Source organism: Antedon mediterranea, chromosome 1 (assembly GCF_964355755.1).
Source record: "Antedon mediterranea chromosome 1, ecAntMedi1.1, whole genome shotgun sequence".
NCBI lineage: Eukaryota > Metazoa > Echinodermata > Crinoidea > Comatulida > Antedonidae > Antedon > Antedon mediterranea.
Window position 1 is genome coordinate 32,584,238 of NC_092670.1, and position 27,961 is coordinate 32,612,198.

The window sequence follows — 27,961 nt, forward strand, 5'->3', positions numbered from 1 at the left end:
AAATCTAACACATGCATTAACAGGAGTTTCGCCTGTATCGCGGTGTGAGAAGAAAAGAGGAATCAATTTTACTTCCGGTATTAAAAAGATATTTGTGGTGTAGACAACGAGTCGGGCCTAGCTTTTATCTTTGAAAGTTGATGTTCAGTGGTCTTTTAGAATAAAGAACTCGTTAGTATATTCGGCTGTAGTTGAAAGAATTCAGTCTTTACGTCACTTGTGTTGTGAAAGGTAAGATTTGTTATTTTATCTAATAAGACGACGATGGTGAAATTTGGTATTTTGCTGGGCTGGGCCTCTCCTCACTCAATTCAATTATCTGGCACTCGCGCATTGAGTCAGAGAAAACGGTGTTTGCCTCTGCATTATTATGTTTGATCAAAGCATGACCGGTTCGGGATAGGCCTAGCTTAGTGTTCGTAATGTTCGAAGTGTTTGTTGATTTATCTTAATAAAGGGTAAGATAAATAAATAAGAATTATCACAATATTATTAATACTAACACTAAAAATAACAGAATATTTTTAATATTATTGGCCCAGACTCTAGGCTAGGGCCTACACAGTAGCTACACAAAATTATAGTATAGAGTAGGGACTTCTACTAGTGTAGTGAACAAATTTTGGTAATAAAAAGGTAAAAAAGGGCATTTTTACAATAAAAAAAAAAGGAATGGTTTAGGCCTATTGATTTATTTTGTCTTCAATATTGAGTCAAGTCAACTCAAGTATCGTTTATTGTCATTAATTGTTTAAAGAAAATTTTTCTCTTATTTTAAGCAGAACATTAGCATTGTTAAAAAATAAAAGAATTTCCGTGTACGTTCTTTTTGTTATTGTTTCTGTTATTATTGTTATGATAATCATTTATAGTTTCTGCTACATATTTTACAAATCGTCAAATGAATTATTCAATGTTATTGTTTCAGCTGTTATTAGTTGCATTTCTGAATTGATTGAAAAATGTATGCATTTGATTTTAGTTAGTTAAGGTTAAGGTTTATAATAATAAGCTTGCATGCACTATGTCGTGCGGTACGAATATCCACTTTATTTATTTTCCTTCCATGTATCTATAGCCGGTTAAAGCAATTATACCAAGTCCTAAGAAGACACTTTGTGTGGAGTCGGGTTGGTGAACATCAGTCCAAAATACGCAGAATTTTTTCCAAAATACGTCAAGTTGAGGGCGCTATACTAATCCAAAATACGCGAGTCTTTCCAAAATACGTCGACTTGAGGGCGCTATTCATTTTCCAAAATACGTGAATTGTCCAAAATACGTCAAGTTGAGGGCGCTATAAATTATCCCAAATACATGAATTGTCCAAAATACGTCAAATTGAGGGCGCTATTTATTTCCAAAATACGCGATTTGTCCAAAATACGTCAATTTGCAATTTGGGACCGCTAGTAATTTTCCAAAATACGTCAACTTGAGGGCGGCAAACTTTTTTTCCAAAATACGAGAGCCTTTCCAAATGTATCATATTGAGAGTGTAAGGTAAAATTACAGTTTAATGTATTCAAAAAAAGTTTCTTGGAATAAAACAAACAAGTACATTTTAGTTATAAATGAAAGTATGATTTATTTCTTCTTTATTTTTTAAATGCGCCTTGAGCACTCTGGAGTGGTATGTGCGCTATAAAAAATCTTATTATTATTATTATTATTATTATTAAGTATTAGAATGCAGAATTTTTTGTAAATAAAATGTCATAGAGTAGCCAATTTTTTAATGTAATCATTTATTACTGAAAAACAACAAATATGTGCCAACATCAGTCAATAGACAGTGCCTATAATATACGTTAATAATGTCTGAACGATGTACGATTGCATTGCCAGACGTAGCTAGTTTAAATGCGGCATAAACCGGCTACAAAACCAGCATGTACGTATATAGTATTTAAGTATAGTCATAGGTATGTGTTATATATTTGGTGATCTACAAAATCAATATTTTTCCCGAGCTCGACAGACAAACATCGCTTTCAATTTAATGTACAGTACTTATGGTCTAATAAGTTACCTAATCTGAAATCTAACATAATAATTATTTCATATAATATATAATAATAAAAAGCATATGGTATTGTGATTAAAATAATATCAATAATTAATTGGTTAGAAGAAGTAAAGGAGTTATTTAAATTGCGTATTTTGGAAAATGAATAGCGCTCTCAAGTTAACGTATTTTGGAAAATTACAAGCGGTTCCAAATTGACGTATTTTGGACAAATTGCGTATTTTGGAAAATGACTAGCGCCCTCAACTTGACGTATTTTGGACAATTCGCGTATTTTGGAAAATGAATAGCGCCCCCAAGTCGACGTATTTTGGAAAGACTCGCGTATTTTGGATTAGTATAGCGCCCTCAACTTGACGTATTTTGGAAAAAATTCTGCGTATTTTGGACTGAATTTCACCAACCCTATTGTTTGTGTGTGTACAGTTAGCAAATATTACTTAAGTACTGAGAGTGATATTTGTATAAAATACTAAAACTTTAAAAAATAAAGGAAGAGCTAAAATCGATAGTACCTTAATTGGCCCTCACAATTTGTGTAAAATTAGCAACATTTTTTAATAGAGCAAGGTCAGACAAACGTGTAAATTTATCAAGAATCGGATATACAGTATTATGGGAAGTAATCAATTTAAAAAAAACATAGATATTGTGCATTTTTTATATAAAAAATTAAATGTTAAAAGTTGTATAAGTACTCTTCGGCCCCTTCACCACAAAGTTAATACTCTACACATGGTCTGGACCTATAGTACTGCATAGTACAGTACTACTGTATCTGAGGAGAATATAATTTATGTTTCCATGAAGTAACCCTCTCTAAAATAGCCAATGTAATTTTTCTTATGTTATTATGCCTTATATAAATGTTATACCCATGGCTCCCATAATCAGCGGGCTAATCTATATGACATAATATTTTATTGTCATACAGGTATTATAGATTGTTGTACAGTACAAACCAATTTGGGGTTAAAAAATAATACATTTTATAATTGATATATAATATATATACAGTACATTGAGCTGAGGCAAGACTAGCTGTATGTATATGTACATTGTCAGAGATAACGAGAAAATAGAAATTAATACAATGGTTAGATACAGTTATTTCATTATTTAATTTTGTAAATCACTGTTTATTTACAAGTTTATTTTTCTAAATCTTAGATTATAATATCAACACTAGATTTGAACTCGTCACTACGGACGAGTTAGGTTATCCGCCTCGCAAACGCCACGTGCACATCATACGTTAGAATATTGCGCACAGAAAAACGATTATGCCAATGAAAAAATGTTAGTGCGCTCTCTATTTTGTGTCACGTCTAAATATATACGGTATAACACTATATTCTGTATACGTACTACATACAGTTCAGAATAGGTGAAAATAAGTGACCAAAGTTAATGACGCTTTTGCACATGACGACGTCATAACAATTTTTAAAATGGTGAATCATGCGAAAGATAATTGATTGACCTAGACAATATAAAGAAATGGAGGGCAATGGAATACGGATAAGTGGAGATGCGCTCTATTAAATGTGATGAGCTAAGACGAAAGTGAAAAAAATCCTATATTTTATATTTGAGTGGCCATACGATGACGTCACAATGTCCGGTTAGCTATATTGATGCATGATTCGATATCTACAACTCATTTACTTCCAGAATCTGTAATTTTAAAAAAGTTCACCACGTAGTTTAGAATCTATGACATTTTAAAAAAAGGCATAATTTTCACGAATTTTTGAACTTTTTCATCAAAAACGCGCGCAAATTTTTCAATTCTACGTGCTCGTATGACGTGATTTTAAGTCGAAATTGTTTGAAAGTTGGTAAATCTACTAAAAAAAGACAGGAAAGACAAAAATCAAGCCAAAAAATGATGTTTTTGCGTTATGTGCGCACGCGCGCGTAGAAAAATTGCGCACGTGTGGTAATTTTTGAAATGCTCAAAATGACATGAAACGCGTAGAAAGTTGATTAGAAGTTGATTTTTCGCATTTTGAAATTTTAAACGCGCGTGCGCGCGTAACTTTCTGCGCAACATGCCATTTTTAATCCATAGAAAGTTTGCCCTTAATATGACTTAAATTTTCACCAAGTTTCAATACAAAATTACTTTTGGTTTTTAATCTACGATCAATCATTGAAATTCATAAAATCGCGCGTAACTTACGCTGCGCAACTCAGACTGGACCGAAAACCTTATTACGACATCTTCAGATAGAGGTCAATCTTCTGATAAAGTTATACAATGTTATGTTAAGAAGATTTTGAGATACACGCGCAACAAAATTCTGGGAAAGAAAGAAGAAACTAGACATGTAACTCGTCACTTTGACGAGTTAGTTATCCGCTCGACAAACGCCACGTGCACGTCATACGTTAGAATATTGCACACAGAAAAATATTAAGGCATTATGACCTGAACTGAAGAATATGATATGTTGTTATTTCTGAATTATGTTATTTTGTTGTCATATACATAGTATACACAGTATAATCTGTATACATATCACAGTGTAAAATAGGTGAAATTACGGGACCCGTATTTTATTGTAATTTTTAACATCTTGACGGTTTCAAAATGAAATGCAAAAGTAGAAATTTCAGAATAAAATTATCTCAGCAACAACATATTAACGTGTAGAAGAAATTTGAATACGTGAAATATTGATGCGCGCTCTTTTAAATGTAATGAAATATAACGCAAAAGATGAAAATATGACTTTTTGTATTTAACTGGCCATATGATGACGTCACAACATTCGATTGGCACAATTTTCTTATGATTTTGTATCTACAATACAATAGCTTCCTGAAAACGTTTGAATCGTGATTATCACATTTTATTCTTACGAGCTATACCAGATTAAAATTTACTGTAAAGATGAAATTAATGACCAACGTAATTTAAATTTTTAGGCATGATGACGTTAAAAAAATTAAAAAAATTTTAATTCATGCAAAACATAGTTGATAGACCTAGAATATATTAAAATCGGGGTGAAAATGAACAACGAATAAGTGGAGATGCGCTCTATTAAATGTGATGAGCTATGACGAAAGAGACAAAAATCCTATATTTTATATTCGCGTGGCCATACGATGACGTCACAATGTCCGGTTAGCCATATTAATGCATGATTCGATATCTACCACTCATCAACTTCCAGAATATGTAATTAAAAAAAAGTTCTCCATATAGTTTAGAATCTATGACTGTTTAAAAATAGGCATAATTTTGACGAATTTTTGAACTTTTTCACCAGAAACGCGTGCAAATTATTTAATTCGACGTGCTCGTATGACGTAATTTTAAGTCGAAATTGTTTAAAAGTTGGTAACATTACTATAAAAGGCTGAAAAAACATAAATCACGCGAAAAAAATATGTTTTTAACGCTACGTGTGCACCGCGTGCGTAAAAAGTTTCGCGCGCGTGGGAATTTTTGACATGCTCAAAATGACATGAAACGCATAGAAAGTTGATTAGACGTTGATTTTTCGCACGTTAAAATTTTAAACGCGCGTGCGCGCGTAACTTTTTGTGAAACATGCTATTTTTAATCCATAGAAAGTTTGCGCTTGATATGACTTAAATTTTCACAAAGTTTCAAAACAAAATTATGTTTGGTTTTTAGTCTATGATCAATCATTGAAATTCATAAAATCGCACGTAAGTCACGTTGCGCAACTCTGACATCATTCAAAAATAGGAGGTGCACAAGTTCACGTAAATGCCGATATGTTGACAAAGTTACGATATGTTCTGTTTACACGTTTTAGAGAAACGCGACGCACAAAAATGACAGAAAGAAAGAAGTATAATACAGAAAAAAAAAAATTTGATGAAACAGGACGATTACAAGGAGTTATCCGCTACTAAGCGGATAACTAAAAAGAAAAAAAAGAAAAAAAATAAAAAAAAAAAAAAAAAGATCCTGACAATAACAAGGGGTTATCCGCCAAGTGCGGATAACCAATAATGAGTTTATTTAGGGTCATACTGTACTACAGCAGGTAGGTCGTTTAAAGTTCATGCTTATTTTATACAGGAAACATAAAGCCTGTACTTCTGCTTAACTATCATTCAGATGACCTGTGTTACACTATGAATGATGTGGCTCAGGACAATATATCTTTTCCCAAAAGTATACTGTAGATAGAGTACAGTGCAGTTTAATTGTTAATTTAGCCTAACAATACTGTATTTCAAATCTTATTTATTGTGTATAAAACAAAAATATTAATAGTGTGTAAAAACCAATCCTTTTCAATAATGATTGTGGCTACTGTATGTTGTATAAATTTAATGTAACTCATACTTTCAAAGCCACAATATTTTGTTTTTAAAAAATAACAAATAATGAATAGAAATTCTGATAAAATCATATAGATCAACGCAAACGAATTAAATGTATTGCATAGTGTCCGCAATTAATGTTTTGACTGAAGATCCTAGTTGTGTTAAACTATAGACCTAGAGCTTTACGGAAAAAAGAAATAATTTACAAAATATGTACCTTCCCTCTCCTGACATTTATTTAGAGATTAACGCTTAACAATTTATATATTTTTTAAAGTACTGTATGTTATTGTTACAAGTGTAATTTATTTATTGCATGGATTCTTTATCTACTCCATGTTAATGGTATATTCTACCTCTGTTTCTCACATACAGGCGACAAAACGGTTCATTCAGTTTTAGAAAAATTGTTCACCAAATTTGTTTCCCAGAACATGTTGAATGTGTGGGCATCAATATTTATCAATTGATATAATTCTTTATTAAATAATTAATCTGAAATGGATTTAATTCAACTTTGCAATTTTCACTGTGTTAAGGGTCAGTGTTTCAGTTTGGTAATTGAAATCCAAACCCATGCAGATCATAGAAAATCATTAATTGTCAAAGGTCATAAGGTCAAAGGTGAACCAAGCAGGGATTAATTTGTTATTGCACACATTAACATTCTGTATGTGATGACATACTCTACAATGTATACAGTACTATGGAATGATATACAGTATACTGTACAGTTTACTCTTTATAAAATTGTTAAACCATTTTGTGGTCTGATTCTAATTCTTAGTTTGATGTTAATTAAAGTTTAAAGTTATTAAATTTTAACTACAGATATAATTCATGAATAGAATAATTCCATAACTTCATTTTTTTCCAATGTTCTGTTTACTGGAAACTGTTTGTTGAAGATACAGATTTAAAACAAAATCTATAATAAATGGTATTTGAACATTTATCAATGAATTTGATTCTTCTCTATTTTCTTATTGTTTTATCATACAGTAATATTGACTTTTCATAAGATAACAGTAACCTATTACTTACAATAATAACATCATGTTTTTGTTCTTTGTCCTTTTCCTGTTAATATCTGATATATTTTTCTGGCCTAAGGACATTGTACACAGTAAGCATACCTGCTAATATACCAGCTTTACCATGGCATCTTTATTGATTTCTTTGTAAGCCTTGATGTTATCTCTCAATGTATGTTACCTGTTCTCTGAGGAATAACCATCTCGCTAGATTAGCCTCCAAATTATTTAAATTAACTGCGCCATAATCTAGTTTCTAGTTGCAGATTAGTTTAATTCCCTTAGTACTGATCACACATCTTCTCTCCTCATTACCAAAATAGTTTGTGAATTGCTGTACACATCAATAACAACTGTTTGGAGGTATTGCTAATTTATTATAAATCCCAGTTTACTGTACAGTATATTCAATACAATGAAATATATAAAATGTACTCCTCTGCAAAAAAAACACAAAAAAACACAATGTTTAGTAAAGTGGGTTTAAGTACCTGTTGTCAAACAATAGATATATTATCAATAATGGATGAATAAATGATGATTATTAGGTATTTCTAATTTATTGTAAATAAATCCCAGTTAACTGTATATTCAATGAATTATAAAATCGCTCCTTTTCGGGGGAAAAAAAGTTTAGTAAAGCATAGTGATACACATATACTTTTCTTTTTTGTGTGTCAAACAATTTAAACCTCCAATTCATAAAAAAATATCAGTAATGAATGAATTTATTTATTCTTTCTTTATTCTGCATGCACTTTTAGTACTAGTGCACTAAATTTCAAAGTGTTACAGTAATTTTAAATATCATAACAAACGTAATAAAGTAAAGACAAGAGGTATCAAAATTACAAATAGACAAAATATACACTAAAAATACAAATCAATATTAGAAAAGGAAACTTAGTTTAAATGTTACGTATTAATTGTATTTTGGAATGAAGTTATTGACATATTTTATGATGAATGTAAATATACTACAACCTATACAGTAGTACTTTTTAATAGATGATAATTCTTGCAAGGTACAGTATTAGTTTAGTTACTATAATATTCAGTTGGACATGGTCTTTTTGTGAAAGCACCTAACATGAAAGATGGTGAGAAAAGAATTGTTGTTGATGAATTAATTAATTGATATTTCTTTTGTTTTTTCAGGTATCTTGTTTGGGATACTCCACACCATCATGAGGTGGCTTTGTTTGAGACTATCAATTTCTTGTTTCATTTTCTTAACTATTTGGCCACAGGATACTGAAGGTACTGTACAAATACATTCTTACTTTTATTTTCGTCACCATAGAGGTACTGTACACTGTACATTATTAGCTAACAGTCCTTCATCAGCTTAATTCGAAACAAACAAACTATTATAAATAACAAACTACCTTGTCACACTGTGTAACATTTGCAAATATTGTGATAAGCTTTTTCTTGTGTGGCTGAAAACAAAAATCTGTACTCTTGGTACAATGTTGATTGTACACTCATACACTACCTCTAAGACAGTATACAGTATTACAGTACAGTATTATCAGTAACTACATTATAATTTACAACATTCATGATTTTAGTTTGTTTTGATGAAGAAGTGTATGAAATATAATATGATAATGTAACATAATTCAACATTTCATGAAGATCAGAGCGCTGTGGACTTTCATGTTAAATACACCTTTTCAACAACATTCTTCTCCCCTAAGGGTAATGTCACCGGCAGCCAATTAAGGTGCCATTACGTAACTGCAATATAGAGTTTGTATGATTTTACCGACCAAAAATTGCTAAATACGCATGACACATAAAATAGTAAACAAGGTGTACTTACTGCAGTAGCTGCAGTAGAATACTTTTGAAATGGCCCTAAAAGATACAATACTGTACATTTTAATTTCAAGTATTAATGTTTTATTTACTTTTCAACATTTTATTTGTTTTTTACCCTGTATAGGTGTTAACTGTGCAACATTTTATTTGTTATTTACCCTGTATAGGTGTTAACTGTGCGTCTGCTAAAACATGTAGTGATTGTATGAAACAAAGTCCAGACTGTGCATGGTGCAAATCAACAGTAAGTTAGAAGATAAATGTCACATTTACTAGATAAATTGACTAATGTTGGTAAACGAACAATTAAACTCAAGAATACTTAATATTATTTTAAAATTATGATAAATCAGTCCAAGGGTACAATTATAATAATAGCATATGGCAGCCATATTGGATTCCATGATGGCCGCCATTAAAAACAGATATAATGTATGCATTTTATAGTCAGGGTCCTTGTGTATTTCCGTAGGATTTTAATGCCCAAAATGAGATTTCACTTACTTTATTATAGTGCTAGGATACCAAAAATGCTAGGTAACAAATTTTCACGATCCCGTAACCATGGTAACAGCCCAAAGATCAAAATGGCACCCAATTGTAAGATTTATCACACAAATTACGTTCATACTTGGTTTAAAATAGGAGCTATCAGTTTTGAGTAAAAAATGGGGGCCATTTTGAAATGCAAGATGGCTGACAAAATTGGGTCGGGAAAAATTGGCCCCCAGTTGCAATGAATTCTGATAGTCCTAAGGATTCCAAAACTGCCAAGAATTCAGCTTGAGCATTAAAATCTCACGGAATTACATTAGGTTTCCCACTAATACTGTAGCATAGCATACATAACCCACAATGTTTTACAGTACAGTACAAATGTAGTTGTGTTTGTACAGCTGATAGTGAACATTTGCACTGTACAGTGTCACCTTTATAGTGTTTAACATTGTATTTGATTTTTGACTTTGTGAATATATCAAGAATGAAAGTTTACTATAAAATCATTGTCTGAGAAAGGAAGTATCAATTTATATTTACAATAATGAAAAACACAATATTTTTTAGCTCACATAATGAAAGCGCTCTACACTATAAAACAATGTGTACACGATCACATCAAACTAGTTTGATAGTGTAGACCGAGCTTTATCTTTTAAAACTTGTATTTAGAATCTCTTAGTTCCCATTTACACTTACTGTAGGATTGGATCATGGGCTGTTCCAAATCTGTTTGGTTTCGATTCAGAATCATCCCAAATGACGGCCTTGACGATTCATTTTCTTAATTTCTCAAGCCATTTGGGATGCCTGACTGCATGAACCAGGCCAAACATAAAATCCACTATTGAACCTTTCTCGAGAACTTGTCCAGGTCTGCGTTAACTTTGTGGAGTTGGCGGTTGCCAACCCAAAGCTAGTCCTATATCCGCCAAAAAATAAATGTAGTTAAGTTTGTGTGTATATTAATTTTGTTTTTGTTTTTTGAATTAAGGCCGTCTTCTCCAACAAATGTGATGCTGCCGAGTCATTGCTTGCCAAGGGCTGTGAGCCAGATCAAATCGTTCAACCCAAATCAAGTCTGGATATTGTTGAGGTAAAGTTCTAATCTGTTGAAAAACATAGAAAAGCCATTAAGCAACGTTGGGCCTGGTTAGAGCTTGGATGAGAGACCATCTGTGAATATCGTGTGCTCTATATGGAGCTGGGGTCCTGTAAGGCATTTTAAAACAGCACTGCTGACTCTTATGGCAGTCCCTGCATCTATAGTATCTGCCTCAGACGTATTGGCTTATGCCTTTCCTCTGGTCAAGGTGGGCACTGGACGAGAGAAGCCCTTGATTAATGTTAGGACCAATCAAGGTGCTTTAAACTGTCCTGGCTTTGTTTGTATCAAACCTGTTAGTTGCGGTAATTATCGCTGTTGGTTTCGATTGAATAAAATAAAAAATAAAAATAAAAAAAATACTGTAGTTTTTTTTACTGAACACTGCCCAAATGTAACTTTTAGCGAAAATTGAGCTTAACCATCAGTTGAATTTATTTCTAAATGGTTTTACTTTATTTTCAGAATGCCACGTTGAGTAACGCTGGTGATGCTGCCCTCGGTGATGCTGTCCAATTAAAGCCGCAAAAAATTCAACTTAAGTTGAGGCCGGGTAAGATTTGTACAACCGCCCTTGTTCTCATACAATACATACAAACGAGTACCTGCATACTCTTTTGATACATCATGTACTGTATTTGATTCTTGAAAGAAACTATAAATAGGATATGAATACATACAGTCAATTTTTCTTAATTTATTTTCCTTAAAATACCAGAAAAGATAAAGTACAGTACAGTACTGAAATGTCTGTATTATAAATTCTGCAACAACAAGACCCTAGCCTGCATAAATTATTACGACTAATGTGCTAAGAAAATGGCCCTAATATTGGACAAAGCATGTTGCTCTGCTGAATGGTTTGTGTAAAGGTGTGCTTTTGTCGACACAGGACTTGACTCAACTCAAATGAACTACAGAAGTGGCACATGTAACTACTGTCATGTGATGTAACTAAACGGATTAATGATTAAATAACATGATTAATATATGTATAGGAACCAGTATGCACGATTGCTTATATGGAAACATCTGGTCGCGGCTACCCTGATCATGTGACGCGATTTAAAGTTTTTAGTTGCACTCCTTTCTTGTCAGTTCTGAAAAAAATAGAACATGAAAGGAACTTTTTTGTGCATCTCTCAGTTCAGTTCCGTGCCGACATAAGCTTACCTTTATATCATCATGCACACTGTAAATTGCATGCTGTACAGTACTGCCCCACCAGCTGTTTCAAAACTTGCTTTAAATATACTGTCAATTCTCCTAAAACTTTTCAAGGAACTAGTAGTAACGCATATTTTCTCTTGAAGATCCCAAAAATAATTTTTTACTCTGTACACTCTGTACTTTGACATTTTTAAGGCGATAAATACCGAGTTAAACTTGATGTGCGTCAAGCTGAAGACTACCCATTGGATCTTTACTACGTTATGGATGTGTCTTCCTCAATGGCAGATGATCTTCAGAGTGTCGGAAGACTAGGAAACGATTTAGGTTAGTACTTTTGGGTTAGCCATTCTTCAGTTGTAGTAAGGATGATTTTGCTAAAAATCCATTTACCAAAGGCAAGGAAAAAATTGGTCTCGCTATGGATTTCCACCATGGCAGTCAGTCAACAACAGCCTCGCGTGTGTGGTTGCTCACACACTGTAATAAAATGATTGTACAAAACGACAATGGCTACATAGCATTTATTTGTATATTATGTGCCCTACAATCAGCCAATCAAATGACAAGCAGTACAATTCTATATTGCTATCCTATGTGTATGAATATGTGCAATAAAAAAAAACAAAGTACATGCTCTCTCTTAATATAGATAATTTTTAGACTGTAAAATTGTATTATTAGTGTGTTAAATTAATATTAAAGACTTAAAAATATGATTTTATATACAACAATAAAATAACTTAAATGCTAATAATTTTTTAATGTTTGTAATAAAATAATTAAATATGGTAAAATTATAATAATAATTAAGAGAATAATAATTTCATTTTTTTTCTTTCAGCCACAAGAATGAGTAACATCACTCGTGATTTCCGTCTTGGTTTTGGAGCTTTTGTAGACAAAGTTGTCATGCCATATGTTGATCTCTCAAAGTAAGTATGTCAAGTTGTTATGAGTAAAATAAAAAACGAAGATAAACCAAAATTCTTTTACCAATAACTCCATAAATGTAGGCTGATATCGATGAGAAACTGAAAGCAACACAAATGCGTTGACATACCGTAAGCCCTCTAAGCAAGTGAAAGCAAATTAACACAACAATAAAAGTAACATATTCAAACGAATTCAGTTGTATGGAATCAAATTGTATCATAAATAAAAAATAATATTTTTTATAAAATACACTACAGCTTTTATAAAGTTGATTATATTCTAAGGATATATAAATCAAATTTTTGGGATGATTTTTTAGCCACAGGTTTGTATTTGAACTGTTTTAATAACTTTTGTAAAACTCTATTGTTAGACTTGATGATCCATGCGTTGGAACAGATCTAGACTTCACATGCCAGCCACCATTTTCCTTCCAGAATGCCCTATCGCTAACTAATGAAACAAGTAAATTCTCGGTGAGTATTTGTATGTGTTCTACACTAGGCGAATTATTTCAAAATACGAATGGAATATCAACTGATATCCCAAAACTTGATTTGACACCAAAGGAATATTGAGGTTGAGTCACTAACTGTTTGTGTTCCTTTGATAACTTATTTTGATCAGCAGAGTATGGTCATACTTTGCAGATTCCAGAATGCTTAGGCTAACAATTACCTCTTGATCTGGGTTAGTCTGCTAGTGTCAACCAAGCCAAAGTATTTTTAGCAATGTGAAAATAAAAACTTGCCGTATGAAGTTTATAGGGTCTCTACAGTAACTCTAAATCTAGCAGTTAAAATGTTGAAATAAATCTCATAGTAATAAATAATAGTTGTTCTCAGTTATACACAGCATATATATTTGGTTCAAATGATGCTTTATTACCTCGATTATTGTCATCAAACACGTATGGAAACATACTTCCATAATGTTGCAGCAAGTAGTCTCTGCAGTTTGTGCCGTGACCTACAGTAACCAGGAACCCATTAGTACACCTTGGTAGAGAGAGGAAAATGTAAGTCAAGTGTCTTGCCTAAGGACACAAGCAATGCGACTAGCATGCTATATAGTGAGTGAATCCAAAATAAAATGTGTTAATCCTAATAATGCCCTCTTTTACAGGATGTTGTTAGTAACCTTCAACCTTCTGGTAGTCTTGACTATCCAGAGGGCGGACTTGATGCGCTAATGCAAGCTGCTACATGTAAAGACATTATTGGATGGCGTGAGCGGGCCCGCCATCTTCTTTTTTACACATCAGATGCACCATTTCACATTGCTGGCGATGGAAAGGTATTTTGGTAGTGCTATTTCGTAACACATACATTTATTGATCAATAATTGTTTATATTGATCTCAAAACCTTGTTTTTTGATACTTTTCAAATTCATCTAGTTTCAAGCTGTAATAAAAAATCATCATTGCTTTAGATGAAGTTTGCTGGTTTTAAATTTCCCAATTAGGATCCAACCACTACTACTGTAAAAAATGACAATGCTGTGGGTATCAGTGGCTAGATCTCAATGGAGGTACAAAATAACATAAGCAAAAAGCTAAATCAAATGTAAAACAGCAAGAACAATTTTCACTAGCCCTTCATCAGTGCAAGGGATTTTGGAAAAATGTGTATACACTACACGTTAATACACAAATTTATTAAAACATTTATAACCATTAATGAAAATAAACATCAATTTAAATGTACCTTTATTATGTATAGAATTCAAATTATTCTGACTTTTAGTCATTTGATGATTGTATCTGTTCTATGTTAAAATAATAATATTAATAAAATATGTGAACCAATTCTGATTTGTTTAGCTCGGTGGTGTAGTAAAAGCCAATGATGGAAAGTGTCACACAAGTGCTTCAACTGGGTATTATACGATGTATGATCAACTGGTGAGTGTTACATGACAGTTATTTTCAAGCGTTCCTTGAGCCTGAGTAATGTTAAATATAATATGTATCACTTTCAGTAGCACAATAAAGTTGTAAAATGGCAATTTTGTGAAACTCATTTAAAAAAAAAAAAAAATATTTTAACACCTATTTTGTAGATTCGTATCTGATTTGAGGATAGTGGGTCACATGATATTCAATAAATACTTCATTAAACCTATATTATATATATTATATTATACAAATACACATTTGTATTATATGCATTGTTGCATCAAATGAAAATCTAATGAAAAGATAATAAAATAACAAGTTTAAATTCATGTAAAGGAACAAATATTGTCATGAGTGTTTTTCTGTTTTAGGATTACCCCAGTGTGAGTCAACTGAGTCAAGTGCTGGAGCAAAACAGTATCCTACCTGTGTTTGCAGTAACTGATAAAATTTATAATGTATATGAGGTAAGCTTTTTTGTATACTAAGTTTCAAATGGTACCTATTATTTTAGCTTGATTTTTTACAGTTACTTTGAAAAAGTGTGGTTGTATTGTATACAATAATTTACACTAATGATACTCTCGCACATAAAATAAATAACAAATAGCACCTCTAGTTGTCTGAAAACAATACTCTCACACATAAAATAAATGACACCTCTAGTTGGCTAAAAATGATACTCTCGCACATATAAAATTCATAATAAATGGCACCTCTAGTTGCCTGAAAATGATACTCTTGCACATATAAAATTCATAATAAATGACACCTCTAGTTGCCTGAAAATGATACTCTCGCACATAAAATAAATAATAAATGACACCTCTAGTTGGCTGAAAATGATACTCTCGCACATAAAATAAATAATAAATGGCACCTCTAGTTGTCTGAAAATGATACTCTTGCGCATAAAATAAATAATAAAAGGCACCTCTAGTTGTCTGAAAATGATACTCTCGCACATAAAATAAATAATAAATGGCACCTCTATTTGACTGAAAATGATACTCTCGCACATAAAATAAATAATAAATGACACCTCTAGTTGCCTGAAAATGATACTCTCGCACATAAAATAAATAATAAATGACACCTCTAGTTGGCTGAAAATGATACTCTCGCACATAAAATAAATAATAAATGGCACCTCTAGTTGTCTGACAATGATACTCTTGCACATAAAATAAATAATAAAAGGCACCTCTAGTTGTCTGAAAATGATACTCGCACATAAAATAAATAATAAATGGCACCTCTATTTGACTGAAAATGATACTCTCGTACATAAAATAAATAATAAATGACACCTCTAGTTGGCTGAAAATGATACTCTCGCACATAAAATAAATAATAAATGGCACCTCTAGTTGTCTGAAAATGATACTCTTGCACATAAAATAAATAATAAAAGGCACCTCTAGTTGTCTGAAAATGATACTCTCGCACATAAAATAAATAATAAATGGCACCTCTATTTGACTGAAAATGATACTCTCGCACATAAAATAAATAATAAATGACACCTCTAGTTCACCGAAAATTATACTCGCACATAAAATAAATAATAAATGACACCTTTACTTGGCCAAGAATGATACTCTTGCAACAAAAAAATAGAATAATTAATAAATTGCACCTCTAGGTGAATGGGAATTACACTCACATAAATTCTTTATATTGTTTGAGTTAAACTCAATTAAAACTTTTTCTTTGTTATTATTCTATACTGATTTAGGGATTTCTTCTTCTATTTTTCTCTGGAAATGTTTTGGTTTGAATTTAATTGATACAAATAATATTTGCACTATAGTAATTGAATTGTTAAATTTGTTTACTAAGAGCTTTATACTTTATATCTTGTAGAAACTACCTGCATTTTTCCATGAAGCAGAGGTGACTGAAATAAAGGAGGATTCTTCAAATGTGGTAGATGTAATCACTGATATTTACTCGGTAAGAATTGATAAATATGTTTGTTTTCATCTTCAAAATAACTATAACTTGTAATGCACAGAGATCTGCAATGAATATAGAACCAATATAAAAATGCTATTAATCATCACAATGGTGTCTTTAATTTTTGGTTGAAAATTATACCTAAAAATTTGATAAAATTACCCAAATATTCCCCTTACCTGCTCAGAAAACAGATGTTTTAGGATTTTCAAAACCATGGATCAAATTGGTCATGAACAACTTTTTTCTGTTCATTCCTTGCAATTTTTCTATACTCAATTTACCATTGTGTGTTAGAACCATCATATGTTATGTATGTTTTTGTTTAAATTTTTCAGTCGATCACCTCCAAAATTGAGATGGATGACAGCATCACTGGCGAGTTGAAGGATCTGATCTCTTTGCAGTACACATCTATCTGTGTGGATGGCACCACAACTGCCAATAATAAAGAGTGTGCCAAGTTGGCTTTGGGAGATACTATCTCCTTCCTGCTTGATATTACAGTTAATAAGTCACTGTGTGATAAAGATGTAAAGTCGTAAGTATGACATCATCATTACAGTTAAACATCTTTGTATGGTCACCTTCCATTAACAGAAAATCATTAAAAAAAGTTTGTTCAAACCAGAATGCTGTTGGTACTTCTTGTAAGACTTTACTGTACAACCTTTGAAAGTTTTTGTAAGGTATTTTACCTCGGAATACAAAGCGGGAAAACAAAACTTTTGTGCTGATTACTAGCTGCAACATTATTTGGAACTGTCCAAACCTGTTTGATTCAATTACCGAAGTAATAATGTGAATTGCTTAGAAACTTTGAGCATTAAGGCCAATTTACCATGTGGGTTGTCCCATTTCCACAGTGCGCAGAATTTTGGAGCGGTGTGGAAGAAAGTAGTTGCTTGTAGGCCTCAAGCACTGCTGGCCTGAACTAGACTAATAAATATGATTGACTGTCCTTTAAGCGATATATAAGATTGACATATATTATTATGGTTATTAATATTATTATTAGTACATACATACATACATATGGGATCCGCCTCTTCTACGTTGTAGAACTGGAGTCGAAAGAAAGTGTGTTCGTTAAGAAATTTCTTCGATTGTGTAATGGCTTTGGCTTGCCTGATTTCCATACTTAAAATATGAGAGATTTTAATCCATGGATCACGATAGTACCGTCTTGTTGGAACAGAAAACAGCATCCTTTTTGTAATTGATGTATTCGGTCCTCTACAGATATGACCCACATATTATTATTGGTATTAAATTACAATGCCAATGACAGAGCCTCAAAGGGTGAATATAAAAAGTCACTGTGGCTTCAACTGTGTTGTTTTATTTGAAAATAAAAATTGATTGGTTATCTTTGATTCAGGAGAAGTTTTAAAGTTGGTCCTTTATCATTTGTGGAGAAACTTGAAGTTCTTGTGGAGGCTATTTGTGACTGCGACTGTGAACAAATTAAGGTAGCTTACAATTTTACTAAATAGTTTTTACACCAACTTATATTTTTTGTTGGATTGAAGTACTGCAGTATGAATGGCGTTAATCATTTTTGTTATCTAATTTTGTATTTGCAGGAACTCGATTCACCTAAATGTACAAACGGAAATGGTACATTTGTGTGCGGCGGATGTGTGTGCAATGAAGGACGATCAGGAGCATATTGTGAATGTGATCAAGACGAGACCGAAGAGGGCATTATAGATCCACAATGTTTAATGTGAGTTTGCTCATTTTTGTCTGAAGCTTGTTTCCCACCAGAACCCAACACAGCTACGTATTGATGCAAAGTGATGTATTGCGTAATCACAAGTGGGAAAAAATGAGCCGATATTGAAGAAATCAAATCAAATCAAAAATCACAAGTGGGAACCGACGACGCAACAGTGCTGCAAACATCGCTACGGCAATCAAATCAGTTTGATTTCACGCAATGACGGAAGGCAAAAGAACACTAGAAAACATAGTACAGTACATATACGTGGGGTGAACCAGATCAAAGTCTATGGTAACTGACGTTGATGCACATTAAGCAGGTTTGATTTCACGCAGGCAGGGCCAAACACAATTATTGGATGACCATTTTCTTATGTTATGTAGGTTGTGTTGCGTTCTAGTGGGAAACATGCTTTATAACCAACCTACTGTACCATACATATACCTATTAATATGTTGACCTCTGTGGCGCAGTGGTTAGAGCATTGGACTAGCAATCCAGAGGTTGTAGGTTCAAGCAAAATTCTTTATCCTCCTTGCTCCTCCTCACCCGGAGACAAAAACTTACAGAGGGAAGGTTTGTGAGGGAGGAGTTATGTACGACCCACAAACATAATGAGCTCTGAAACACTAAATGAAATGGACACCATGGCTGAATAGCAAATATGCTTCAGTTTCAACTTTTAGGAATTAATATGCGATCTTTTTTATATATTTTTTGTAGGGAAGTAGAAGATGAAGTTGTTTGTTCTGGCCAGGGTCAGTGTAAGTGTAGCGTGTGTTTATGCAGAGAGACAACTCCACCTGTAAGTACTACAAATATTTTGCTTATAAATTGTTTTTATTACCTTATACAGATATTGACTGCTTAGAGGTGCATTATAACATTTAAGATCCCCTGAGGGAATTGTATTTTTCTCGTGAATGTGTATCGCATGTCATAAAAATTGTAGGGAAGACATGTCTCTTCCTCATTTCCAACCCCCATGATCTATGTCAGTGTTTGAGGTAATATACAGTATTAAGAACAAAGTCTGTGTTTCTTAGCCAGAGAGTTAAAAAACACACAGTTGTGTTTTCGAGTATGTAAACATAATTATAAACAGGGCATCAACTTGTTCATTTCCTTTTCACAGCGTATTATTTCTGGTGATTTTTGTGAGTGTGACACAAATGATTGTCTTGACGCTGGGTCCAATGAAATTTGTGCTGGTACGTACAACCGCTATAATAGAGTGACAGCTTTTCTCATCAGTGACACTTTACATGAATGTTTATGTATGATTGGATTGTAATTGGTAGTGACCAAAGAAGAAGTGACCGAAGAAATAAAGACATTTAGTTGCTAATATTATAGATCTGTGTACTTTTAATTGCGTTCTTCTGTAGCCATATATTTACGTTCAATCTAGGCAGGACAGACACTACATTAGGGAGCTTCCAATTTGTGACGACCAAGGGCAGACGACGTGTCATTGGTTGTTTCCTGGACCTAGAAACCATCAAACCTGTGCTAAGATAGAGGAGACAGGACACGCGTCCCAATATCCTTCCATGTGCACAATGAACTAAAATGAACTTTGACTAGATAGTCGCAAATCAAAAGCTCCTTATTGTTACACTGTCATTGTAATTACTTAGATATTTTTAATACTTAGTTGCCTCTTTTAGGAGCCGGACAATGCATTTGTCACCAAAACGACCGAAGTAGGTGTTTGTGTATGGATGGCTATACTGGCGAATTTTGCACATGCAGTTCATCAAATTTTAGTTGCATTGCACGGAATGGTGTAAGTGCTGAAAAATAATCATTATACACTGTTGTTAATGTATTTAATATCTTTTTTTAACCATTATTTTTATATACTATGTACATATAAATATATATTATAAAAGTAATTATTTCCAAACAAAATGAACAATTAAATTAACACCTCACCTCAACACATTGTTAAAGATTCTCGGCTACCGATCCTGAAATCATTCACTCCCAAAAACTTGTAATACGACTTTGTTTGTGTAGAGCATCATGCCCCTTTATTATTTATTCTTTATGCTGGGTAGCCTCTTAAGTCAAAACCTGTTCTCCCAGTGTATAGAACTATGTGTTTGTGGGAGTGGCTTTATGTTAACTAGTACACCAGGGTAAACCCATCTCGTCTCGAAAGATGTTCTAGGTTCTTTAAAGTGCACATGAACCAGATGTGTACACTGGACCTATGGTTTATAGTCCTTATTCGAGAAGACTCATTCTACCACCAGAACCATGGAGCAAGTGAGCCCCGAACCATAGCCGATGATATGGCTATTGCAGTTCCACTGTTTTGACCGCTCGGCCACTCACTTACTTTACAGAAGAACAATGAATGAACTTGGCAATTTGCCTAAATGGAGAATACTAAAAATAATAATATATATTTATGTTTTATAAATTTTTCTTGTCAGCTTGTTTGTGGCGGTAGAGGGTATTGTGAATGTAATCAATGTAAATGTGATGAAGGCTATGACGGACAAGCATGTGAATGCAAAAATGGAGTAAGTTAACAAGGGAATCAATTCAATCAATTTTCCATTATGAATATAAAACATATATACAAAATGTAAATAATACCAACAGTCTAAACACAATATATCACAAAGTATTTAACCAATCAAACGCGATGGATTATTCAAACCATCTCTTTTCATTGGTCAACTCCTTTGCATTGCGTATAGATCCGTTTGATGTGTCTGGTGGGAACCACACTTAAGGTCTTCCACTGAGTAAATTGATTGGTAATGAAATTGTCAGTGTGCTTTAGAAACAAATTTTATACCTTTCATGTTTTTCTTTTACAGGAATGTGAATCTGAATGTGACGCGAATAAGCCTTGTGTAAAATGCCACTTTAAGGAAGGAGAATTATATGAAAATGGTCTATGTGAAGAGACTTGTTTGACGGAACCAATAATTGTAGATGACTTGGAGGATAGTAAGTTATGATTCATTAAGAAAATCTTTGTTTAAAAAATGAACTTGTGGAGGCTTTTATAATAGACAAGATAATAATAATATTGTTGAGAATATAATGTGAAAGGACTGTCAGATGGACAATGATTATTGCAGAGCAGTTCAAGATAAATTTAGTTATTAAGAAAATCTATGTATAGAAACTTACTATATGGTCATTGCAGAGGAGTTTAAGATGGTAAGTGTTGAGAATATAATGTGGAAGGACTGTCAGATGGACAATGATCATTGCAGAGCAGTTCAAGATAAGTGTAATTACTAAGAAAATCTATGTAGAGTGACTTGTCATATGATCATTGCAGAGGAGTTTCAGTTGGTAAGTGTTGTGTGGAAGGACTGTCAGATGGACAATGATCATTGCAAAGCAGTTCAAGATAAGTGTAATTACTAAGAAAATCTATGTAGAGAGACTTGTCATATGATCATTGCAGAGGAGTTGAAGTTATAAAGTTTAGTCATGAGAACAATTTCAGAGGCTGTCAAAGATTTGAACCCAGAATGTTGAGATTGGTATAGTAGAACAATCACATTTGTTTTATCTACCCTTCACTAAAACGATTTCTTTCCGTTTTGTTTTTTTTTCAGTTGGAACTGCCCAAAAATGCAAGTACAAGGATGAGAATCAGTGTGTTGTGTCATTTACGCAAGAGATTCTACCAAATGAAAAGTTGGAGCTTACCATCAAGAGAGATCCAGGTAAGTTGAAATGAAAAACTGCAACACTATGAAGACACATTTGCAAACTTCCCTTTTTTCCACCACATTTGACTAGATGGAATTAATTTGATGTAAATCACCAGTAAATACAATTGAGCACAATACTGAGCACTATAAGTAAATGTCATGAGTGATATCACTTTTTAATTGGTGATCTCATACAGTTAATAAATAACAATTTGTATATGCAATATACCGTATATTGGTTAATGTCACCTTGTAACCATCTGTGATGGGTGATGTCCATCTGTGATGGGTGATGTCCATCTGGGATGGGTGATGTCCATCTGTGATGGGTGATATCCATCTGAGATGGGTGATGTCCATCTACGATGGGAGATGTGCATCTGCGATTGGTGATGTCCATCTGTGATGGGTGATGTACATCTGTGATGGGTGATGTTCATCTATGATTGGTGATTTCCATCTATGATTGGTGATGTCCATCTGTGACGGGTGATGTCCATCTGTGACGGGTGATGTCCATCTGTGATGGGTGATGTCCATCTGTGACGGGTGATTTCCATCTGTGATAGGTGATGTCCATCTGTGATAGGTGATGTCCATCTATGATGGGTAATGTCCATCTATGATTGGTGATTTCCATCTGTCACAGGTGATGTCCATCTGTGATAGGTGATGTCCATCTATGATGGGTGATGTTCATCTGTGATGGGTGATTTCCATCTGTGATGGATCATGTCCATCTGTGATTGGTGATGTCCATCTGTGATGGGTCATGTCCATCTGTGATGTGTGATGTCCATCTATGATGGGTGATGTACATCTGTGATGGGTGATGTTCATCTATGTTGGGTGATGTACATCTGTGATGGGTCATGTCCATCTGTGATTGGTAATTTCCATCTGTGACGGGTGATGTCCATCTGTGAATTGAACATTCATTGATGATATTACTTTTCAGAATAGAATGGTTGATTCATTAACATGCATTTTGAATGAATTCTATGTGTAGATGATACACTTTTGAACCCTTCAAAAAGATGTACTAGGATAATTTTCTTTACACTTGGACTACGGTTGATATCTAGACTTGTTCTACCACCAGATCCATTGAGCGAGTGAGTCTTGAACACATGTCAGTGTTATGGTTGTGGATTACAGTTCCACTTTCTTAACTGCCCGGCTATTCATTAAAATTAGAAAAGATAAAAAGTTAATTTTAAATTAAAGGATGACTGGTCTTTTTTTTTCAGATTGTTATGGTGGTCCTGGAGTTCTATGGATTATTATTGGGATTATCATTGGAATCATCCTGGTAGGATTAGCCCTTCTGTTAATCTGGAGATTACTCACATTTATCCATGACAGAAGAGAGTTTGAGCAATTTGAGAAAGAGCGACAAGATGCCAAATGGGAAGGGGTGAGTTTACATATTCAAACTGACTTGACTTTGACGATTGTGCTTACAATTGAATATCAAACTGCATATTTTTATGGAATTTGTTTATATTCTAGAGGTGGGCTTATTTTCTAGAGGTTGGATTATATTCTAGAGGTGGGCTTATATTCTAGAGGTGGGCTTATATTTTAGAGGTGGGCTTATATTCTGAGTATGTATATATACTCAATTTCAGATTTGTTTACAGAACAAATCTAAGATATTTATAATCTAAATCTATAAAACAGCTTTATGTTTTTGACAAAATGATTTTATTTATTTTCAAAAGATTTGATATTATACATACATTATTACATCCATGTTGTTATGTTTTTCGTGTATTGATTCAATTGAATAGATGCTTGGCTACCAAACAGCTGTTCCTCATGAAACATGAAATTATTCATTAAAAAAAATCATTTCAGAATATAATGTTTACTGTATTCATTAATTATTCCATCAGATTGTTTCTCAGTCATTGCTCATCTTTTGTGCAGTAAATAAATCCATTTTGTATCAAAAAATTCAAATACATGATCATAAATACAGGATTTCAAATCTGTAAATCATTCTAAGTCATTTTTATGTCTCTTTGTAATATTTGCTACATAATTATTTAAAAAAAAACCCAAGCAAATATTTTTTTAATAGATGTAATTCTGACTGAGTTTGGAATATTTCGCTTAAGTCAATTATATTTGAGGATTTTCCATAAGTGGTCTTTAAAAACACTAATAGTAATACCCTCTTATCTAAGTTAATGTTAGGCAGTTCCAAGTTGGCCCCCCTCACTTTTCTATGAAGCAAAAAAATAGGATGTTAGGTTAAGTTCAGAATTAAATTTAACAAAATTTCAAAAACCTGGATCCACCACTGTAAATACCATTTAAGGGAAGTTCATAAATATTTATTGACTTTACAGTAAGGGAAATATCCCATGCAAGTATGATTTTAGAATCATGATAATGTTTAACTGGTAAACACAGCCATTAGGTCTTGACATATGTTTTTTTATAAATTGTTGTGAATGCTTCCATAAACATATTTATTCATTGCTTGCTTGATCAATGCTTTAGGGACATAACCCGCTTTACAAGCCCTCTACATCAACATTCAAGAACCCCACCTACTCTGCCAAGCAAAATAGCTGATTTTGCTTAATTGCTTCTCATGTTATACTCTTCAAAAGGTAGGTGCATTCATATTTGTAATACTACAGTGCTCCTGACTTAAGCTCTGTCTAGACTATCAAACTTTATATGAAAAAAAAAAATGTGATGTGTTAACATATGGACTGGATGATGTCATATCACTACCATATCATGGGCATATATTATACCATAATATTTAGGCACATCACACTTTTTTGTCAACCTAGTTTGATAGTGTAGACAGAGCTTTATATTTGAGCATCACTTTTGTTTTCATTGGATCAGAAAGAAATATCAAAAACAACTTGTCAAGAAATTGCAATACAGTACAACAATTTAACATTTTTTTTTTTCGTGTTAAAAATGTGCTAAATATGTTATTTTTTAAAACATTGAGTTTGATATTAGTCATTTTCAAGCCTGAAATAGCTGTTTGTCCATTGGTATTTATTATGATAACTCTTTCATTCCTTTATGCCTGTATTGTTATTTTAACTTCTGCACAACACTCAATCATAATTTCAGCTATACATACTCAGTAGCCTACATGTTGCCTGGTTAAGTTTGTCCTTGGCAATATGCCTGAATAAAATAATAATAAAAATTGTTTCTTTTAAATATTTCAGGGGTCAAATCCGATATTTAAACCCACAACTACCACTACTATGAACCCAATGTTTGGCACCACTGAAGAAGAAAGCCCACTGAAATTCAGCAGATAATCCATTACGGAAAAGGTTTCATCTAAAAGTCACACCTGCAGTCATTTCTAATTCACCCAGTCTGAGCGAATTCCAAAATGATTTGTAGATGACGCCTAAGTTGTAAACAAGACCAAAGAATATAGTTAAAGATGCTTTAGTAGTATATAAGATTGGTAGATTGTATTTTATGCAGTGAATTTAAAAAGAATATTTAAGGGTTATGTAGTAATCTCATCTTTAGAAATTACAAAAGTGAAGTAAAGTATAATAGGAACCACTATTAGCACATTGGAAATGCTTTTGAACAAACTAGACTTTTGGTCCAGCCCAATTTGTCCTGTTTAGTTGACCGTAGTGACCATTAGGCGCAGTTCAATTTTAAAGTATTATAAAGTGATATTTATATATGAATTTTTCACGATAAATGTTAATTTAGTAGTAGAATGGCAACAGTCATAAAGAATAGGACAAAATATAATGTATTAGACCAGAATACTAACTAACTAGTGCAATTGAAGTTTGAGCCGACAACTCAAGACTCGCTATAATATGGTTATTATGAGGCTGCATACGTTATGCCAGCGACTTTTGTACAGGCTTAAAGAGGCTCTCTGGTTTTAGATGGAAAGCTGTTGATTCTGTGACATTCTGGACCTTGGATGACCAGCGAGCTCACATGACATTGAGGTTAGACCTATGCAATGCCTAAACACCTGATTGAGTGACATGCATTTGAGATTTAATGCTAGCTCTTCCTAGGTATGATAGCTAAACGATCTGGGTTATTGAATCTCAATTCATCCAATGATTTGCATCATCACATCATGTATTTTGCATCAATTTGGTACACAAAGAAAATGCTTCTCAGACTTTTACAAATTTACATAAAAATACACAATTTGTATACAATTAGCTCTATGTAGGCCTATACAATTTTACAGGTTTAACATGACATGTATGGTAATCCTATTCTTTATTTACAAAAACAACAAACAAACAACTACAAAGTAGCAGGAAACACAAAAGGGAACTAAATTCCTATGACAAGAGCCAGTGTTACCCTCTCTTAGCCCAGTAGCATTTAATATTTCAATAAAATAGCCTATATCAAAAAATGTCGACAACAATTTAAATTTTGATTACAAAAAGCACATGTTCTATACTGAATGTTTAGATTCTCCTTCAGATTTTCTATCCAATGATATTATTTTCAATAAATAAGAAAAATATCAATGTTGGAAATATTAAAAATTCTGTAGTCTCTATTTCGCGAACCGATAGTCCATAGAGATATTATAATATCTCTATGGATAGTCTGACTAAGGTAAAATTTAAAATTCTGATGTTTTAGCTTTGGGGCACGATGTGTGACAAATTTGAGACAAACCCATGATGTGATGATGTAGAATGCGATGGCATTACCCATCTGTCTTCCATACGTACCACATTTTAATGTTTCCAATATTACTAATCAGTAGATTGTCCAGTAATTGTATTTGCTATGCTAATGTTATGTTTAACAAACAGTATTCTTTATTTATTGCTTATGCATTTGTTATCTAAATTAATGTAATTATCACTGTATGTTCATTTATTACAATGAGTGTTAATGAATAGTACAGTTGTTTGATTTTAATTAGTAAATCTGTACAGTATTCGGCGATGCATTATCCGGTATGAATATCCAAAGTAATACATACAATCAGTCGAGCAGAACCATGGTCTACAAATATTGCACACACATTTGGGTTCAATATATCATCACATGTGACATTGTTAATAGGTAAAGGTATCACATATGATACACGATGATCTGTAGGTCTATAATAATAATATTCTAAACATGCGCATTTATAATTTTGTACATTTGATAAACGTTACTAACTGTAGTAACCCAATACACAATATATATAAACCTGATTATAGATGTTAATGTTTAGTTTATTTAGACACGTTGTCAATAGAAATCGTTCAGATATGGATAGCTAGAATTAATATTATTATTGTCACCTTGTTAAATTATTAATCATGTTTATAATCTCGTAGATTTATAAGAGTATTTTGTTATACGTACTTATACTGTTGAACTGGTAACCAAATAAACATTTTGTACATAGTTGGTTTTGTAGGTGCTAGCGAATTTTATATGCATGTGTGTTGATAATATGTGTTGCAATTTTTTTAAATATAAACGTCATACTAGATTCCGTATTATTAGCTAAGACATCATAGTTTTTGTATAACAAAATGAATAAAATATCTGTGAATCTCTTCTAAAGTTATCCATATTTCATATTAATAATAATATCCGGGGGTAGTCCCAATTGATTAATAATATTAACGATTAGATCATAATCATCATTTTTCGTTCGCTTTTGTCGCCATTTGGTTTTATCGTAATTTGAAAAATAAAGAAATAATACGTTGCGTCCATGTATGTGTTTTACTCGTATCCGGACAACTACCCCTGGACAATTAC

The 27,961-nt window shown here is 32.8% G+C and overlaps 1 protein-coding gene across 1 annotated transcript; it reads left to right on the top strand.

Annotated features, from left to right (window-relative positions):
• The first annotated feature begins 107 nt into the window (after positions 1 to 107).
• Positions 108 to 27,909, top strand: LOC140063693 (integrin beta-1-B-like). Its single transcript, XM_072110161.1, has 24 exons — positions 108 to 231; positions 8,539 to 8,640; positions 9,375 to 9,451; positions 10,700 to 10,801; positions 11,276 to 11,363; positions 12,176 to 12,307; positions 12,825 to 12,915; positions 13,290 to 13,392; positions 14,042 to 14,212; positions 14,741 to 14,821; positions 15,187 to 15,282; positions 16,682 to 16,771; positions 17,113 to 17,315; positions 18,156 to 18,246; positions 18,361 to 18,503; positions 19,224 to 19,305; positions 19,636 to 19,711; positions 20,171 to 20,289; positions 20,945 to 21,034; positions 21,338 to 21,470; positions 22,094 to 22,204; positions 23,443 to 23,609; positions 24,704 to 24,816; positions 25,405 to 27,909. Exons 2-23 carry the CDS (start codon positions 8,568 to 8,570, stop codon positions 24,776 to 24,778), a joined length of 2,394 nt encoding a protein of 797 aa, XP_071966262.1. The 5' UTR covers positions 108 to 231; positions 8,539 to 8,567; the 3' UTR covers positions 24,779 to 24,816; positions 25,405 to 27,909.
• The last annotated feature ends 52 nt before the right edge of the window (positions 27,910 to 27,961 follow it).

Excerpts from the sequence above, each read along its gene's own strand:
- LOC140063693 (XM_072110161.1), top strand. The coding sequence starts at position 8,568 with ATGAGGTGGCTTTGTTTGAGACTATCAATTTCTTGTTTCATTTTCTTA. Across the intron at positions 17,316-18,155 it reads TGTGATAAAGATGTAAAGTC|GAGAAGTTTTAAAGTTGGTC; the intron begins GTAAGTATGACA and ends TCTTTGATTCAG. Across the intron at positions 18,247-18,360 it reads GCGACTGTGAACAAATTAAG|GAACTCGATTCACCTAAATG; the intron begins GTAGCTTACAAT and ends TTGTATTTGCAG.